Source organism: Rhineura floridana, chromosome 5 (genome assembly GCF_030035675.1).
Source record: "Rhineura floridana isolate rRhiFlo1 chromosome 5, rRhiFlo1.hap2, whole genome shotgun sequence".
In the NCBI taxonomy this organism is placed as follows: Eukaryota; Metazoa; Chordata; class Lepidosauria; order Squamata; family Rhineuridae; genus Rhineura; species Rhineura floridana.
Genome location: NC_084484.1, coordinates 161,823,133 through 161,842,508, shown reverse-complemented (window position 1 = coordinate 161,842,508; position 19,376 = coordinate 161,823,133). Strand labels below are relative to the sequence as shown.

The following is a 19,376-nucleotide window of genomic DNA, read 5'->3' as shown; positions in this document are numbered from 1 at the left end:
CCTTCAAAGTGATTGTTGGCTTCTCTGTGGCTTCTCTCACTAGTCTCCTTCTTGTTCAAGCACTGAGTTTTGAGGGACAGCCTTTTCTTGGCAGTGCCTAGGTGGTGGGATGAAGCTTCCACTTCTGATTATTGATCCAGCTGTGCTCACTGAGATATCCAAACACTTGGATATTAGTTTGTACCCTTTTCCTAATCTATGCATTTGTATTTGTATTCTCACTTCTGTAGAATGCTCTTTGGTCTTCATTTTCCTTCAGATCCACAGCCTGACCAATGATCCTTCAACAGTGGGGGTTTTATCCTGACAATGTGACAGTAACTTTAATGGTTCACAGGTGGAGGCCAATGGTAAGGTAACTGTGTCCTCGATAGGGCAATTTATTTCATCTGTATAAACTGGGAACTTCCACAGCACACGGGTTAAATACTTAGGCAAGCAACAGGTTTCAGTTTTTTATTTTTCTTACAAACATTCCCCAACATAAAACCAATGTCACCTTACAATAATTGATTTTGAGTTTCAGTGTTTCAAAACAAAATATCATACAGAATGAAATTACAGTGTACCATTTGTAATTCAGTAATATGACAGCATTGGTCAGGGGTCACAATACTTTTGCAAGGCACTGTAATTCAGAGTGAGAAGCAGGGACTGGGTATTATAGGGGCCTTAAGCTTGTTGGATAGCAGGACTCAACCCGACATTGCAGTCTGATTGCTACTTAACTATTTGTGACCGTTTTTCATCAAACAGTGTGCCTTGCTGTGTGCTCATGCATAACAAGATACTCTGGGAAGGTTTCCTAAACTTCCTACTGCTTACAGAAGAGTGACCAACAGAACTTAGCGTACCAAATCTTTTGTTCACATAATCAGCCTCCCTGGGCTCCTGCTGGGAGAAAGGGCAGGATATAAAATAATAAATAATCAGAATGTGTAAGCACCATAGCTGATGCACCTGTCATGCTGCTCATGCTCAATAAATGTCAAGTAGCAGTAGCTGTAGGAGGACAGACCTTTTCACTAGAGCAGCGGCAAGAAACCCAGCCCTTCTTCCCTAGATCTGACAAAGGAACTGGATAAAGGACAGGTTCCTTGACAACAGACTGAATATGGGTGAAGGCAGAAGCAACAGTGAAAGCCACATTACCTGTGTCCCATTACCTGTTGCCACACCAGTTATGCAGGTTTGCCTGTGTATTAGTACTGGTCAGGCATCAGCCAGATTCAGTGGATTAACTTTAATACTGTTGACTTAGACTTAGAGCCTTAGCTGTTTAATCTAAAATGATTTGGTTAACAAGGGAATAAATTCATCTGCAATACACCCAGTTTTCCTCTCACTGTAGAGTCCCACACTTATTTCAGTAATAAAAAATAACACTTTATTTGCAAAATAAAAGTAATTACATAGTGATATAAATAAACTGACATGTACAAATAATCTGTGTAAATTCCACAAGATATATTTCTGCTCAAACATTTGAATGTCAAAGTAGGCCACCAAATCTACAGAAGCCAGAGGTTCTAAGGTCTAGCTTAGAAATAAATGATGAAATCTGTGTTTCATACTAACAAACATACTGACTAGAAAAACTACTGAGAGCCTCAAAGTCTGACCTTTCAAAATTGCTCTAGAGAAGAACACACCTCATATTAAAGGAATTGCTTTCAGGGTTAACACTATATCAAGCAAAAGGCCTAGCTTTAATATCATTCCTTCAGATCAGATGCAAATTTGTGTTGAAAGATCCTATGGATTTAGAGTAACACTCTTAAAAATGACAAGATGCAGCTAAGCCTTGATGCTTAATGTGGATGTAAAGCTATACAACAGACAATGCAAGAGGACATTAACACTTCTCTTACACTGAAATGCAATTTCACACATAAGCTCCATTTACACAGGCACACTGACTTACTGAGCACCATTCCTTAGCTTTTCTAAAACTTGAACACATTAATGTTCAACTCTGGCAACAACAAAAAAAGTACTGTCAAGATGTAAGCTTCATAGTATCTAAGCAATGTAAAGCAAGATTTTCTTGGATGGTGAAATGCTTTGAAGACCAGACTACCCAACACTTTTACTGAAACCAAGCTACCCTTGGGGGGGAAAAAAGAACAACCAAGCACAGCATTGTTAATCATGATTTCTCCACATTCATTGCAAGTGCCCTTCCCTTTGAATTCGAAGGCGCTCCTTCTCCACTTGCAAGCGTTCTTTTTCAATCTGCAATTTCTCCGATTCAAACTTCAGGAACTGCAGCCTCTCCTTCTCGAGCTGCAAGCGCTCCTTTTCAATTTTCAGTTTTTCTGTTTCTAGATCCAGAGGTTGCAAGGCAGGTGACTGGCTGGGATCATTTTCCAGGACAGGTTTTTCAGCATGTAGAGCCTCAAGCCTCAGTTTCTCTCGCTCAATTTGTAATCTCTCCTTTTCCAGCTGAAGCCTCTCATGTTCCAGGTCAATGTGCCGCAACCGCTCTTTTTCGATCTGCAGGCGCTCCTTCTCAACTTGCAGGCGTTCTGCTTCAATATCCAGTCGCTGTTTCTCTAACTCTAGCTTTTGTTTCTCCAGGCTAATCAGCAAATGAGAATCTTCATAGGCCAGTCTAGCTTGAGCAGAGCTTAGATTTCCAAACTCTTCAATATGAGTGAAATCGGGAAGGTCGTTTTCCTTTTTAGAATCTGGCAACACTGAGGACAAAATCTCCTCCTCTTCCTCAATAGGAAACTGAGGAAATCAATCAGAAATTTAATGACGTTATGTACTAGGTAAGAGAGCTGTAGGAAAAGCAAGGGAGCCTACAGTTTCCACTGACAGCCCACACATTCATTCCAAAATTTCCTTTGGAGACCATGGGTGTAAACCTGATGGCTATGCTTTCTTATTTGTACAGAAGGAGCTCTGGTGTAATCTGAGGCTGAAAATAGATGCTATGGAGATGAGGTGGCTGACATAAAGACCAGCAGCCTCATGTCTTGTTATCTCTCCATCATAAAATCTCTAAGGAAGCATCATCACAATGCAAGTTTCCTTGCTCTTGTCTATAGGCTGCTGTTTGCAGTAGCATGGAAGCTTGCAAATCAATACTATCACACTGTATGTTACTGTCTACTAAATATTGCTAGGGGAGGGAGGAAATACAGACTATGGCTTTCAACAACAGCCACACAATCTCTGTATTTACTAGTTTCAGCCAGAGATGTCACCAGGAGTATGAGGAAAAACTCTATTAGGTATCAATGAGATTATTTTATTACTCCATACAGATTGTAAAACCTATTACCTGAAAACATGCATTCCATCAGATACAAGGAGAAACAAAACACCACAGCAATACATTTCCTAAACCTGAATGTTTACTAAGAAATCATATCCCTCACAATTTTTTAAAAAATCTAATCTATCCCAACTAAAATTTGAACACTCTCACAACTTTGACTACACAAATAAAATGTCCAATTAAAAATCAACCTAAATAAACAAACACACACTAAAGAGTATTTCTTAGCTACATAAGTAGTCTTAGCCACCATCCTAAATAGAAATGCCTTACATAACTTGAGAGAAGCCCTCAGATTAAGGCTTTTAAACATAAGAGACTTTGGGAGAACACCTGAGATCCCATCTATGTCCCCTTATTATCCAAACTTTGTGCAAAGACTGGATGATGGGTACAGCAATCCTATTGGGGGTGAAGGAGAGAGAGGAGATTCTGTGGTGGAACTTCCTTCACTTTCTAAGTCTGCTGGTTCACTGTGCCAGGGTGAGAGGAAGGCCAGCCTTTTTCTCTCTCCCATTACATTCAATGGGAGGGAATTAACTATGCCAGTTCCAGGGCTGGAACATTTTAGGGGTATATTCACAAAACGAGGGGATGGAGGATCCTGCAGCTATTCAGCTACCCTGACATGCCCTATTGTGATCCCCATCACTGGAAGAACATTGCTGGTAGGACATCTGTGTCTACAGAGCTTTCCTCAGGGGGCCTCCAGTGCCATAAATATCATCCCATCAGCAGGCCTTGGAGTGGCACTTTTGATCCTTAAGAACACTTAACAGGGTGAGGTAGCACTACAGATTGGGAATTATACAATAGTTGAGTTAGGAAGGTTTACAAGTAGTACACAAATTAAATACACTTACTGTACAGAAACTACTTACTTCAAAATTCTGCGGATCCTCCTCCTCTTCTTCCACTTTGATTTCAGTTAAAGATCCGCCTGCTTCTCTGAAGTCTGTGATACTCTGCCATTCAAAAACAGATTCATTTGGAAATCCCATTTTCTCATCAATATCTTCATTGAGAGAATCATCCAAATCAGACGAAGGAAGGTGAAAACCAGCACCCACAAGCTTTATGTTGGTATTTAGTCGTTTCCGTTTCATAAGGGCCCTCCAATCGAGGTATCGCCTTTTGACTTCTGTCCCTGTCCTTTGCTCTCCTTCACCAACAGCATTCACACATTCTGCTATTTCTTCCCAAGCCTTCCGCTTCATCTCATTAATGGTTGTATTTAGTTGTTTAGAAAAAAGCACTTCTCTCCTTTTGCGAATTTCTTTAAGAAGTGTTTGAGTTTCCTGAACACTAAAATTGCTTTTCCTTTTCCTTTTTAGTTGTTTCATCTTCTCCAGTTTTCAATGTACTTCTTTCTGTAGCAGACAATAATAAATAATAATAATAATAAAATTTAATTTGTGTGTCGCCTATCTGGCCAATGGCCACTCTAGGCGACGTACATATAGTAAATACAGCGAAATACAATACACTAAAATACACTATAACAATATAAATTATAAATTATAATAACAGCAGAATACAGAGTAGGAAGCATTTCAAACATAAGAACATTAAGCCTCCCCAGAAGTCCCAAAAGCCTGTTGAAAAAGCCAGGTCTTTATGGCCTTGCGGAACATATTCAGGGAAGAGGCGTGCCGAAGATCTTGTGGGAGGGAGTTCTAGAGGGTGGGGGCCGCCACTGAAAAGGCCCTCTCTCTAGTTCCCACCAACTTAGCTGATTTGGTTGGTGGGACTGAGAGAAGGCCTTGTGTGGCCGATCTTGTCAGGCGGCATAATTGGTGGCGTTGTAGGCGCTCCTTTAGATAAACTGGGCTGAGACCGTATAGGGATTTAAAGGTTAATACCAACACCTTGAATTGGGCCCAGAAAACAACTGGAAGCCAGTGTAGATCGAACAACACTGGCGTGATGTGGTCCCGGCGACAACTGTTTGTAAGTAGTCGAGCCGCCGCATTTTGAACAAGTTGTAGTTTCCGGACCGTCTTCAAGGGTAGCCCCACGTAGAGCGCATTACAGTAATCTAATCGAGAGGTGACCAGGGCATGTACTACCAATGGGAGCTGATGATCAGGAAGGTAGGGACGCAGCCTATGTATAAGGTGTAGTTGATACCAAGCTGCCCGGCTCACTGTCGAAATCTGAGCCTCCATGGACAGCCTGGAATCAAGTACAACTCCGAGGCTGCGGACCTGGTCCTTCAGGGGTAGACTCACCCCACTGAACTTCAGGTCAACAGATCCCAACATTCTCTTGTCCCCCACGAGTAGTACCTCGGTCTTGTCGGGGTTCAGTTTCAGCCTATTCCTTCCCATCCATCCACTCACGGACTCCAAGCACTTGGACAAGGTCTCCACAGCCAACTCTGGTGAAGATTTAAACGAGAGATAGAGCTGAGTGTCATCCGCATATTGGTGACACTGCAACCCAAACCTCCTCATGATTGACCCCAGCGGCTTCATATAGATGTTAAATAGCATGGGAGAGAGGATAGAACCCTGTGGCACACCACAATGTAGAGGCCAAGGGTCTGAAACCTCCTCCCCCAATGCCACTTGTTGGTACCTGTCAGAGAGAAAGGAACGGAACCACCATAATACAGTGCCTCCTATTCCCAATCCCTCCAGGCGACATAAAAGGATACTGTGGTCAACAGTATCAAAAGCCGCTGAAAGGTCGAGGACAAGAAAGGTGAATTCTCCCCTATCTAATGCCCTCCTCATATCATCTACCAGAGCAACCAAGGCTGTTTCAGTTCCGTGACCAGTCCTGAAGCCCGATTGGTATGGATCTAAGTAATCCGTTTCATCCAAGTGTGCCGACAACTGATTAGCCACCACTCGCTCAATGACCTTGCCCAAGAATGGTAGATTCGAAATTGGGCGAAAGTTATTAAAAACTTGGGGATCCATGGAGGGCTTCTTCAAGATGGGCTTTACAATTGCCTCCTTGAGGGCTGTGTCAGCTCTACACTGCATCGGCTGTGTCAGCTCTACACTGCATCAGCAGTGTCAGGGGGGGCTGGAAATTCCTGGGTCTTTGGCAGGGAAGGAAAGTCCTTAGCCAGCAGTCGGGTTGTAAATCTGCCAGGCCTATCCGAAGCGTACTTGCCGAGTCAGAAGTCCAGAAGCGAGGTCAGTGGAGGTCCGGGATCAATTGCCAAGGAGGTCAGTCAAAGAGATGCTGCAGGGAAACTAGGTCTACACAAAGCCACGCCTGACGTTGCAGTCAGCAACAAGCTGCAGCCAAGGTGTGCCTTATAAAGAGCAGGATGGACAGCAGGTGTGAGCCCTCAGCGTTTGGGCCTTAAGGAGACAGGCCTGCCTCTCTTCTGCCTGACCTTCTGCTGTCTACGTTCTGCAGGTGAGGGGGGAATATCCTGTTCACTGTCTGTGTCTGGCTGCAGGGCCTCTGCTGTCCCTGGGGTGCTCTGCAGCTGAGGGGCAGAAGGAGCTGGATTCTCAGGAGGCTCCTCCATGTCTCCTGCTGCTCCTGGGTCTCCTGCTGTTACTCCCCAGTCGTCCTCATCTGAGGAGTCCTCTGACGGGGCCATGACAGGCTGATGGCCTCACACCCTCTTTCAAGGATGTGTTTACCACCGCCTTAATCCCCTCACCCAACTTCTCTCTGCAGCTCATAATGAGCCACGATGGGCAAGGGTCAGTTAGACAGGTGGTAAGCTTTACAGTCGAGAGCACCTTGTCCACATCCTCAGAAGAGAGAGGCTGAAAATGATCCAAACATACCGGCGTGCAACTGGCCAACTCTGGCTCATCTACCGTATCCACGGTGCACGGGATCGAGCTCCGTAAGCGTTCGATTTTATCAGCGAAATCCTTAGCCAAAGTGTCACAGGAGGCTTTTGACTGTTCCAAGTGTTCCTGAGCAACTGGACCGACCAGGCTTCGGACCACTTGGAATAACCTCCTGGGACAGCACTCTGCAGACGCAATAGAGGCAGTAAAGAAAGCCTTCTTTTCTGTCTTTATTGCCACTTGGTAGGCAGTTACTGCTGCTCTAACTTGTGTACGGACACCTTCGGAGCGGGATTTCCACCACCGGCGTTCTAGTCGTCTCACCTCCTGTCTCAGAGTACGCAGCCGTGGTGTATACCACGGCGCTAACTGAGTTCTGTTCAGGGGGAGAGGACGTTTCGGAGCCACCCGGTCTAACGCCCCGGTGATCCTTCCATTCCACTCCATCACCAGGGTTTCAACCGGGCGGCCTTCAGCAGGTTCCAATTCCCCTAACGCAGTCAGGAATCCATCAGGATCCATCAGGCGCCTGGTGCGGACCATTCTAATAGGTCCATCACATATTAGTTCTGTATCCCTTTGTTCCTTAACAATCACCCTGAAACATGGTTTGTTCCTGCATTGCAGAAAGTTGTTTCAGCATTTTAGCTTTCCCCTTAAATTTCATAAATGTAAAGAGCGACGAAAAGGAAACATCAAAGAGAAATTGCAGACTGAATTTTAGCCAATGAACTTGACTCCAAAATCAGCTCCATTAAATAATTGTTATGAATTAAGAGATCTTCAAGTTAGCTAACAAACATACATAGAATATATAGAAGCAACAGCTAACTTTATGTGGCACTTGGGTTTTATCTGCATGTTTATTTGTAATGTTGCCCAACACATTCTGCACCTCAAACTGTCAACAAGCAAAATTAACACCAAACACTCCTCTAAAAATGTCTAAACATAACTTTAAAATTATAGTACATATATTACACAAAACTCTTAAAATTTCTCAATTTTTACATGATTAAAATTCAACACGGAAAATAAAGTTGTAATCACAGATGCACTGTTAACACATATATAATACCCAGCCCACTGAAACATGTTTGAAATGTTTGAGCTTATGCTAGAGAATTTATTTGCACATATTTTATCAAACAACCTTTTATTTATGCATTAGGCTGGCAGGCATGGGCAACAAGGAATTGCACACAGGCAAGTAAGGAGGCTGGCAAAGGAGGGGCAGTGGGCCCAGGATAGAAACAAAGTAGGCTTTTCTCTGCTGGCCCCCAGCAGGAGAGCCAGTTTTTTTGCAGGCTAGTAACTTTCATGAGCTTATATATAAAGTTCCTATAAAACCATTTTTATTCAACCAGTTATTATTTAAGTTAGCAGTGATTCTATTACTGTACTTTTTGTTCTCAATTTAAATTTTAAGAGTTTTTGCAATGCAGCTTAGGGAACCTGTGGCTGGATGGCCAGCCAGATGGGCAACTAAGAAATCCAATAAATTAAATAAATTAAATTAATTAACATGTGGCCCTTAAGATCTTGGTGGACTACAACTCCCATCATTCATAATCATTGGACATGCTGGCTGGAGTAGATGGGAGTTGCAGTCCAACATCTGGAGGGCCAAGTTTCCCATCCCTGGAGTAAGGCATGCATGCATGCATATATCACATTGAGCAATTCTAAATTACTCTGGCGGCATTCAGACATTCAGGCATTCCGGCGACTTTCCTTATCAGCAGCTGTGTGTGGGAAGCCGAACGGCCTTAACTTACAAGCGGTTATTGGCAGTGAAAGGAGCATTATCCATCTTAAACAGGACATGAACAACATTATCAAGGTAAAACCAAAACCAAGAAAATGATTCTACTTTGAAGAACAATGCCACATAGATGTGTCTCTCTTTGCATCTGTAGTTTGGCGACAGCAATAAAGAAATGTAAAACAAGATCATCATCCCTCCCTGTTGGATTGCTGTTGTTTGATTTGCACTATATCCTGCAGGATTGGGTCCCAGGAACCTTAGCCAGCCGTGGTTTATTTTTTCCATCTACCCTTTGGAGGGCTATGTTGACTGCGGACTGAGGGACGTGTGGAGACCTTTTTGCCTACAGGAAGAGGAACATTGTTGTTGCTTAGAGAAAGAGAGCAGCTGTGGCTGCTACTTTGGTTCTTACACACAGCATTTGTTCCAGCTGCCCAGAGAGTGAGACCTATTATTGCTGTTTGCTCCTGTCTTCTTTTGATTATCATCATTGCTGCGCTTCTCATTGAACTGCTTGTACTGGGAAGATCTGCTGCTGGGCATAATGAAGATGGCGGCGTAAGAGCTCGCTACGGCTGGAGCTCCGCCACCATATGTTTCTTTTAACACCTTTTAATCACCTTTTAGCGTTATTTTTGGGATCAGGAACGCCTCCCCTCCGTTTTATAACTTGCAATAAGTTTGGCTGTATTTTAATTTGTTTGTTTGTCTGTCTGTTGTTGTGTGAATGAGATTGAATGAATGTGTGTTTGTGTTTATGTTGTTTAAGTGTTTTGCTGTATTAGATTTATTTTAAGATGTGCTTGGGAGAACATGCCTTGGGCCTCGCAGGGAGATTTTCGGGGGCCCCAATTAACGTTGTGACGGGTAATGGGAGGTATGGCGTTGGGAGGAGAACGTGCCAGGTAAGGGGAACTCGTCCCAGACAAGTTGTGTCTGTGCCTTGTTCCGGTTCTCCTCCTATCCACAGGACTGTTGGTTGTACTGTCAGCCAGCTCTCGGATCTCCAGGTGCTGCTTTTAAATGCTAGGTCGGTCGTTAATAAAACCCCCCCTTATCCACGATTTGATTGTGGAGAAGGGTGCCAACCTTGTGTGTATTACCGAGACCTGGGTGGGTGAGCAGGGAGGAGTTGCTCTTTCCCAGCTTTGCCCACCTGGGTATTCGGTGCAGCACTGTGGTAGATCTGAGGGCCGGGGAGGCGGGGTTGCTGTGGTCTATCGGAGTTCTTTCTCTCTCACTAAGCACCCTGTCCAGACAGCGACTGGTTTGGAGTGTCTTCATCTTGTGCTGGGCCAAGGAGACAGATTGGGAATACTATTGGTGTACCACCCACCTTGCTGCCCAATGGCTTCCCTAGCTGAGCTGACGGAGATAGTCTCGGAGGTATTGTTGAGATCCCCCAGACTTGTGGTACTGGGGGATTTCAACATTTATGCCGAGGCTGTCTTGTTCGGGGCAGCTCAGGACTTCATGGCCTCCATGACAACCATGGGGCTGTCTCAAGTTGCTACTGGCAACTTCAGCTAGTGCAAAATGCGGCAGCCAGGTTGTTAACGAGGACCCGCTGGTCTGCGCATATAACACCTGTCCTGGCCCGCCTGCACTGCCTGCCTATTTGTTTCCGAGCCAGATTCAAGGTGCTGGTTTTGACCTATAAAGCCTTACACGGTGTGGGACCACAATACCTTGTGGAACGCCTCTCCCGCTATGAACCTACCCGTTCACTTCATTCAATATCCAAGGCCCTCCTCCAGGTACCAACTCATCAGGATGCCCGGAGGATTGTTATTAGATCTAGGGCCTTTTCTGTGGTGGCCCCCGAACTGCGGAACAGCCTACCTGTGGAGATACGCCTGGCGCCTTCGGTACTTTCTTTTAGGCGCCAGGTTAAGACCTGGCTATACTCCCAGGCATTTTAATGTTCAATGTGTTTCATTTAATTTTTTTTCCGTTTAACTTGTTGCTGATTTTATTGTAATTTTATTGTAATATTGTATTTTAATCTTGTTTTGTTCACCGCCCAGAGAGCTATTCGCTATGGGCGGTTTAAAAATGAAATAAATGAAATGAAAATGAAATGATTTATTACGTTCGTTTTATTGATTATAACAGTAGTGCTTCTGTCCCAATTTCTAACATTCTTTTCACACTGCAGTACCTGTTGCATTATGGAACTGTGGCTTTTTGACTGATATGTTACCAAGTTGTCCTAAATTTCATTCACACCAGTTGGCATGGTGTGACATGATAGTGAATGTCACTGGATATGTCACTACTCCCCCACCCCGTCTGCATATGTGCACATCTGTTTCCCCATGAAAACAGCAGGATAGGACTGTATGCCAGTATACTACCCCAAATTTCATCTACCCACACGATTTTCTGGGTTAATAGGATTAAAAATGGATTTTTTTCTGGAAGCATTTAACACGGAAATGAGAATTAAACTTCCACTATATTCTGCTAGATTTCCAGAAGTGGCTTTTATGTCAAGTGAAAGATCAAAAGAAATGCAGAAATTATCAGATAAGTAAATGCTGGGCATAAACTGAATGAATGAAAATGGCATAAACTGCTGTCTGAATGCAGCCCATGACAGGGAGTTCCACAGACCCTGAAACATAAATATTAAAGACACACAACTATATAAACTCGTATTTACAAAAAAGAGAACTGTGAGACTAGTTTTTCTGTAGTTAATGGCAGCAGAGGGACCCCTTTCCTCACCTATAGGGAAATGGGTCCTTCCACTGTAACCACCTATAGGGAAAAGGTTCTCTCAGTCCCACATTTTTATAAATACAAGTTTAGATAGTTGCATTTCTTTAATGTTTTATTTCAGAGTTATGTAACTCCTTGCCACAATAACTCAGAACTCAATGTGATCCTTTCCCACTGCCATCCATTCTCTTAGAATGTTTTTGAAACTTTCCAGTAACTTGGTATAAGCAGCTTAGATGTGAAACCAATAACCAACACTGGAAACAGCACCTTGTTTTCAATTACTTTGGTTATGCTGTATCATGTCTCTATAAGACACACAGCAATCATAGATGGTGCTCATAGATGTGGCCGTGTGTTGCCTTTGTTTGTGGCAAGGTCTACGCACCTGGCAGGGAGAACAGTGCTGGCACAGTAACACCAGGCTACATCATCAATGTTTTTTAAATGATTTGTTCTTTATTCTCCGGATTTTGAACAAAGAAAGTAGGCGCACACAAACATATTTTACTTTGACCAAAAGGAATTACACAGTGCAAAAGAGTATTGGTCAAGATGCCTTGTCACTGAAATACTGCACAAAGACATGTTCTTTTTCTTTCATGGCCTCTTGCATAGCATACTACATCTGCATAAGCTAGGAGTATAGAAACAGTTAAGGAGATGTGGGCTGAAAGCAGCTGGAATCCCATTGCTATTTACATTCAGTTCCTTCTTGGCCACTACATCCAGAAGTAATGCAGAGCTTCTCTCAGACTGCATTATTGTATACAGGATGCTTAAAGTTTTGAATAAGGCTGTCATTCTTAATGCCGTGGAGTTAATTCCTGTCTCTATAGTGGCTTTTTTTCATCAGGTAGTATCCAACTCCGTCATTCAGTCAGTGTAAGGCTTTCTGCTTGCACAATGAAACTCCTCCCTCTCCCCTCCCCAAGCACACCCTACACCTGCCCCAAATCTACTCTGGAGGGTTGAGGAAAACCCCAGAACAGATTTAGGGGGTGCATGGGGGAGGAGAGAAGTTCCACTGCACAATCCTTTCACTGATATCATGGATGTAGCACTACACTGGAATTCACTCATCATCACTGTGACATTGCCAATCATGTTAATCAGTATCCGAGAGATCAAGAGGTGATTGTCATGGTACCAGAGCACAGGTTTGAGTAATGCCTTAGGTAAAAAGAAAGATATTTGATAGACACTAATTCTGTTTCACCTGGTTAAGGCAAAGAAGGAAAGGCATCCATAAAGGAACAAAAGGGGAGAAGCCCTCAGAGGTTTAGAGAAGACAACCAACTGCTCCATAATATTATTGAGATAGCATGGAAGACATCACTGGTTTCTCTTTGAAAGTAGTGAATCAGTTATTCCTAAAGACAACATTGGGTAATCAACTGTCTTCTGTTCATCTCTGAAGTATCTTCCTTTTTGTTCCTAGTAAGGCAAAAGCCACCAGGGTCAACAAGATGTGGCAATGCCCACTAACTTTGATGCCTTTAAAGGGAGATTGGACAAAATCAAGAAGGATAAGTCTATTAATGGCATCAGCCAAAATTGTTACGTGGAACGTCTAGGTGGTGTACTTTTAAATACCATTTGCTGTGGGAGTTCAAACAGCAGGGAAGTCCATTGCCTTCATTTCCTGGTTTGGGGCTTCCCAGAAGAACTTGGCTAAATACCGTTGAAAATACATGGTTCTTAGCCTGATCCAGAAAGGTTCTTCTACTGTTCTGATCTGCCATATACCAGCTTTAAATGTGGCAATAGCCTACTCTGAAATGTGTGCATTTGTGTCCCAGTACAATTCAAGTTTATGAGAAGCAAACTCTTGTCCCCCTCCAGAAATCAAAGCTATGGATCAAATAACCCATGTAAAAAAATTTTTTTTAAATCTTTCTACTGGTATTTTTATGCTATCTTAAAAAAGAAAAAAACCAAAGATTAGAAATCCAGAATACAAACATTTTCTTCTCCTTTTGTTCCCCACACTGATGATTTTCAGAAAATGAGGATAGGTTAATTAATTCAGAAGCAGAAACAGATGCTGCATATATAAGATTAACTATGTATATATCCAGTTGAAGCTTTTAAAAATTTTGTCACTAAAATACATCTTCTGTGTTCCATTTTCTATAATGAATTTTGAGACTTTGCATGGATCAAACCAATCAGGAGTCAAAGTTAACATGGATTTCAGGAACACTGCTCTGTAACAGGGTATATCACTATTACTATATCAGCGTAGCTCAATTAACTCTATCTTTGTAACTATAAAATCCTTACAATGAAAACTCATTAAGGACAAAGTGAATTGTGGCAAAAAGAAAATAAATTCAAAGTTAACTGATCAGTACATGATAGCTTTAAAGCTACGATCCATCTTTAAATGTATAATGCCCTTTTATGTTAGTTATTCTTATATTTGTTTTGTGTTCTTCAGTTCTGCTCATTTTAAAGGATGTAACTTGCACTCATTTCTGAAGCAGTAAAGCAGGGATGGGCAACCACTGGCCCTCCCAATGTTGACAGACTACAACTTCCATGCTAGCTGGAACTGATAGGAGCTGGAGTCTATTAACATTTGGAGGGCCCCAGGTTTCCCAGCCCTGCAATAAAGTGTCCAAGTAATTGACATGGACTTTTTGTCTTCTGTTGACTTTATCTTTACAGAACAATTACAGGAAAGTTAAGAAGCCTCTTCTGACCGGTGGCATTTCACAACTGGCATAAGCATAAATCCTAACTATATATAATAATCACTCTCACAAAATGATGAAAAAATAAATCAAGTGACCTGAAAACTAATGTGAGAATGATTCTATATATCTGCTTGGTTCTGAGACATTGAAAAGACACATGTCGCGTTTTTACATTTTTCTAACCATCACGCCACATAATTGCCCCCAACACATTCAGTGAAATATGGAGGAAAAGCTGGTGACATAACTTATTTGATTGTATTTTGCTTTGTAGAAATCTGTAAGACATGAAAAATAGTACACTTACAAGTAAATACTTGATATGCAACTTCTAAAGTCTGGATATCAAAATAAATAAAAAGACAACAGAACAATCCAATAAAAGTTAAAACAGTTCCTATTGATATCAATGGAAGGATCAAGTGTGTGCTTAAATCTCTCTCATTACCATTAAAGGGACTTTAAAATTAACTTTCCCTGATCGTGCACCATCTTTTGCAAGTTAAGTCTACCGATCCAAATTCAACTGGACTGAGGAAACCTGCTTCAGCACAGCATGCTCAGAATTAAAAAAATAATATATAATGTTTTAAAAACACAACTCTTTCCTTTGGGAAGTGATTTGGCACCCTTTCTTGGGTCATTGTGGCTCTCTGTTGTGTGGGCAGCCCTGCTTGCTATGATTCCCTGCCTGTCGTATGCTGTAATTCATATTTCATGGGTTGCACTGATAGTATAAAAGATGAGAATATCAACAGATGAGTCTTTTTCCAACACAGGTATACTATTGGTCATTATAGTATTCTGCCAATAGTACCTTGTACAGATCATCAGTCTATTTTTTGAGGGGGGAAATATTTTATTTTAAAGCTTCTGACTCTGATCAAGAAAGTTAGTTGTCATTAAATCTGGTTGAAATTTATTTCAATTTTGGTGTGAAAAATGTTCTCTGGATCTCAGCTGCTGTATCTAATATTTATCAGGTGCACTCTCTGGTATTAAATAAGTCTTTTCTTTATCCTTTCATGTGTTATGTGCTTCAGTCTATCCTCTCTTAAGATCTTGATTTCAAAACTAAAGACTCACTTCACAGCCTTTCCTCAGTAAGAAGGTCCTCCTGACCCCTACTTTTGACAACATACACATACAGAGTACCTTTTCCAGATCTACTATAGCCTTATCCACAAAGCCAATGAAAATTGACAAGTGATCTATGTAAACGTTTTATTTTTAAAAAATCTTTCTTCTTGTATCCTTATTTCATGTCTGATGCCTACATTGATGTTTTCTCAAGGAGCCATCCACAGCAATTCCAACATGTCTTTCTAGAATAGCAATAGCTAACTTAGAAAGCATCATTCTATACATATATTTTTCTGGTATATATCATTTTTCACTTGTCAATACTGTATGCAACTTTTGTTTCCAACTTTTTTCTGCAGCAAGATCCTGTGATAATTTTCACTTTTAACCCAAGAGAGTATTGATCAGTGTGCAAATACCAAAAAATTATCCTGTGCCCTCTGAACATTTACAGATGATGCATCAGGGAAACTTAATAAACTGCAGGTGTCAATGAAGTCAGGGAATCCCACATTTTAACCCTGGGTTAATGGAGATTGTCATTCATGGATCTATGTTGGATTAGATCCCAGACTGCCCTGGCCACATTCACACCATACATTTATTCCACTATTATTTGACCAGGGCCACATTTGCACCATACATTTCTTCCACTTTAAACAGTCATGACTTCCCCCAGAGAATCCTGGGAAGGGTGGTTTGTGAAGGGAGCTGAAAGTTGTTATGAGACACCTATTCCCCGCACAGACCTGCCATTCCCAGATTTCCCTGGGAAGAAGGATTGACTGTGAGAATCATAGCTCTGTGAGGAGAATAGGAATCTCCTAACAACTCTAAGCACTCTTAACAAACTACAGCTTCCAGAATTATTTGGGGGAAGTCATGACTGTTTAAAGTGGAACAATAGTGGAAGAAATGTATGGTGCAAATGTGGCCCTGGTCAAATCTGAAATTCAGCTGGAGTCTGATTTTTTTCCCCAGACTTTTTCCAGCTCTGGGCTTCATTTCATGTGGGTGGTAACAAGAAGGAAAATGGAGATGGCAGGGAGCGTGTTGTGGCAAGGGACTGCACCCATCTTTACAATACATGCTCCTCTCAGTATTAACAACATTGCATAGAATTCTTTGTAAACACTGCCAGACAGGGTTACCTGTTCCATGACTTAATTTATCCCCAAAACTATTGTCCCAAACAGAACTAAGGGCTGCATCCAGTACTGTTGTGAAAAATACTGAATGACAAGTGAGCAGCAAAACTATTTAACACTATAAAGATGACTGGATAGAGAAAGCACATACTTTTCTTTTAAGGGGGGGAGGGAGAGAGAAACCACAACATCCATCTTTCACTGTCTTCTTTACCAGACAATGCCTGGGTTTTAATAAGCATTTGCTCAAATTATGAGCAGCACAATCCTAAGCCAACTCAGAAGTAAGTCCCACGAAGATCAATGCAGCCTACTTCCTATGTTTCCTGACCACAACACACTTATTAGGAGTAAACCCCATTGAATTCAATGGTACTTACTTCCAAATAATCACCAACAAGCAACAGAGTGTGCTTGGAAATACATAAGCACAGGCAGCCAAGCCCTTTAAATGCTGAACTACTGGATATGGTTTGTGTGATTTTGGGTAGATACCAGGGGAGGGGCATGGGTGGAAGTGGGAGGGCAGGGGGGTATTTTGAAAGAACTCTGGATGTCCCCAATCAGAAAGTAAGTATGTAGTAGAGTCGATGAAGACCTTAAAAAGAACTCTTTACAAGTAGAAAATCAGCACAGCAAGGTGAGAGTTGGCCCAGAACCTTTCACGCTGATGTGCTAATTTTCTACCTGCAGCAGTTTAAACACATATGTAGCAATCATTCCACAGGAGAGGGAGGGAGGCAAATAAGGTATCAGAGCCCGCCCCAGATGGATTTTTCATCCCCCGCTCGGCCCTTGGAACACAGGTCAACTCCTGCTCCAGTGGGACTGGTGGTTTTGCGTTGAGTAACCTGTCCTTGGTGTATCCACTGTACTTTATACATGTTATACATGTTGTTACGCCACTTGGAAGACTTCTAGTCAGAAATCAGGATATAAGTCTACTAAAATAGCAACAAGAAGAACAATTAATAGCATCCCTCACCAGAAGGGGCACTGCCCATCCTACCGCCTCAGGACTCCTTCGGTCGATGAGGAGCTGAGGAAAGGAAGGGTGCTCCACCTTCCGCCCCTTGAATGTGAACGTGTGGAGGTGTGAAGAGGCGTTTCTGAGGCGGTGATGAATATTCTCCTCGGGGCTACCGTCGGGGAGGGGGCTGTGCACCTGCCCCTCAGGAGATCGCGGAGGAGGAGGAGGCAGGAGCGGCTCTGAGATGGTCACGTCAGAGGCTGAGCCCTCAAGGGGGAGGGGGAAGGGAGCCCGTAAGGAAAACAGCAGCGCGTGAACGAAGGCAGGGAGAGGGGGGAGGTGGCGAGCTTTCCCTTCCAGTCAGGGAACTGGGAGCTACCTCGAGCCCCACCGGCGGACGCAGCTCCTCCCCTTCCTTCTTTCCCACCCTCCCTCAGCAGCGCAAAGAGCTACTCACCTGCGCGCAACGCTCCCCCTCCGAACGCCGGCCTTTTGACCCGCCCCCCTGCCGCTGACGAGCCCGCTTGTCACTCACCCATCCACGCGGCGCTCCCATTGGACAGGGCGGCGCGCTCATCAGCCGCTCGCGCTCCCCAACGGTCCCAACCGCCTTCTCCCGGCCCGCCTCTTTCCCCAACTCGCGCAACTTTACCCACCGCTCCCCCTTACAACTCCGCCTCTTTTCCTCGGCTCCCGGCTATTGGTCTGAGCAGCTGCTTGTCGCCGAAGGTGGCTACTGTCATTGGCTGTGGAAGCCAGAAGAGGAGGGAGAGACTGTGTTCGCACCACCCGTGGGTGGCGGGGTGGGCAGACGAGGCGGTGGGTAGATAAGGAGGGTCGTAGGTGAAACAGGCCCGCCTTGGTGTTTGCTTTGCGCCGTCGCGTTACTACACCTTTCCTAGGTACAAAAGCCATAGCTGGTTCCAAGTTATGAAGGCCCTTGACCCCCCCCCTTCCACACAGAAGGGGGTGGGACGTGCGTCCATTGGCCGCCTCTACCTGCTGCCTTGCCGTCTCTGGGCAGCGCAGCAGGGAGGATTGGGCCAGATCCTCACTTATGGAGCGCCAAGAGAGGGAAGCATGCAAGAGGCCGTTGCATCTTTCTCTATTTCTGCTGGCTCTCTCGGCCAGGGGTGGGCGATCCTGTTGAGAGATGTACTGTACTCCCCAACATGCCACCCGTGGTCTTCCAGAAATGGCTGGACGACAGCTCCCATCATTTCTGGCCATTGGCTACGGCCGCTGTAGTTGTTGGGAGTCCCAACACACTGGTCTTGGTAGTTGCAGATGTTTTTTTAGAATTCTCGTTTTGATAATTCTGTAGCTGCCATAGGCTTTTAATGTGGATATTTCACTGAGGAGAGCCGGAAACTCACTTTGAGGCAGTGGTACAGGTGAGGTGACTTGCTGTGGTCTATCTCGTTGGAGATCAGTGGGGTGGAAGAGTGAACGGGTGCAGCTCTCTCCATCCTAGGCACATTTACTCAGTGGGAAATCCCACTTAATTCAGCAGCCGTTACTCTGCAAGTGTCCACGGGACTGCAGCCCTAATTAGGCCTTCCATGGGAATATATCTGTATGACTATAACATAAAAACATGTCATACTGTACAGTCCTAAGGGGCTGCATCTAAAACTGCATGCTATGCCATAGCCCTTATAACAACAACCTGCAAAGTCAAATCTGTTTTTGATGACAGGCAAAGAAAGGGTACAACTGTCTGCATCGCTAAGATGCCAATGCCATGTTTAAACTAATTTGGTAAAGTTTGCTCATCAATCTCAGAATTCAGACGCTAAAGTTTCCTTGTACTCCTTAAGCAATCAGATGTCTGGCCTAAAGCTTACAAGTTCTCCATGGCATCTCTGTGGTGTAGGCAAAAGATCAGACTCAGAAGACTAAAAGTGTGGAGTTCCAAGGAA

The 19,376-nt window shown here is 43.5% G+C and overlaps 1 protein-coding gene across 4 annotated transcripts; it reads right to left on the bottom strand.

Moving 5' to 3' along the window:
* Positions 1–1,394: 1,394 nt before the first annotated feature.
* Positions 1,395–18,074, bottom strand: MSANTD4 (Myb/SANT DNA binding domain containing 4 with coiled-coils). Of its 4 annotated transcripts, XM_061628708.1 has the most exons (4): positions 17,912–17,928; positions 17,470–17,721; positions 4,171–4,659; positions 1,395–2,736 (listed from the first exon to the last, which is right to left on the bottom strand). In XM_061628708.1, exons 3-4 carry the CDS (start codon positions 4,630–4,632, stop codon positions 2,167–2,169), a joined length of 1,032 nt encoding a protein of 343 aa, XP_061484692.1. In that variant the 5' UTR covers positions 4,633–4,659; positions 17,470–17,721; positions 17,912–17,928; the 3' UTR covers positions 1,395–2,166. The 4 variants fall into 4 exon arrangements, with proteins under 4 accessions (XP_061484692.1, XP_061484694.1, XP_061484693.1 ...); XM_061628710.1 differs by lacking the exons at positions 17,470–17,721; positions 17,912–17,928 and adding an exon at positions 17,990–18,074; XM_061628709.1 differs by lacking the exon at positions 17,470–17,721 and having other exon boundaries at positions 17,912–17,989.
* Positions 18,075–19,376: the final 1,302 nt, after the last annotated feature.

Bases quoted from the DNA above. Each gene is read 5' to 3' on its own strand.
- MSANTD4 (XM_061628710.1), bottom strand. From the start codon at position 4,632: ATGAAACAACTAAAAAGGAAAAGGAAAAGCAATTTTAGTGTTCAGGAA. The intron at 2,737-4,170 runs GTAAGTAGTTTC...TGATTTCCTCAG, and splicing joins AGGATCCGCAGAATTTTGAA to TTTCCTATTGAGGAAGAGGA.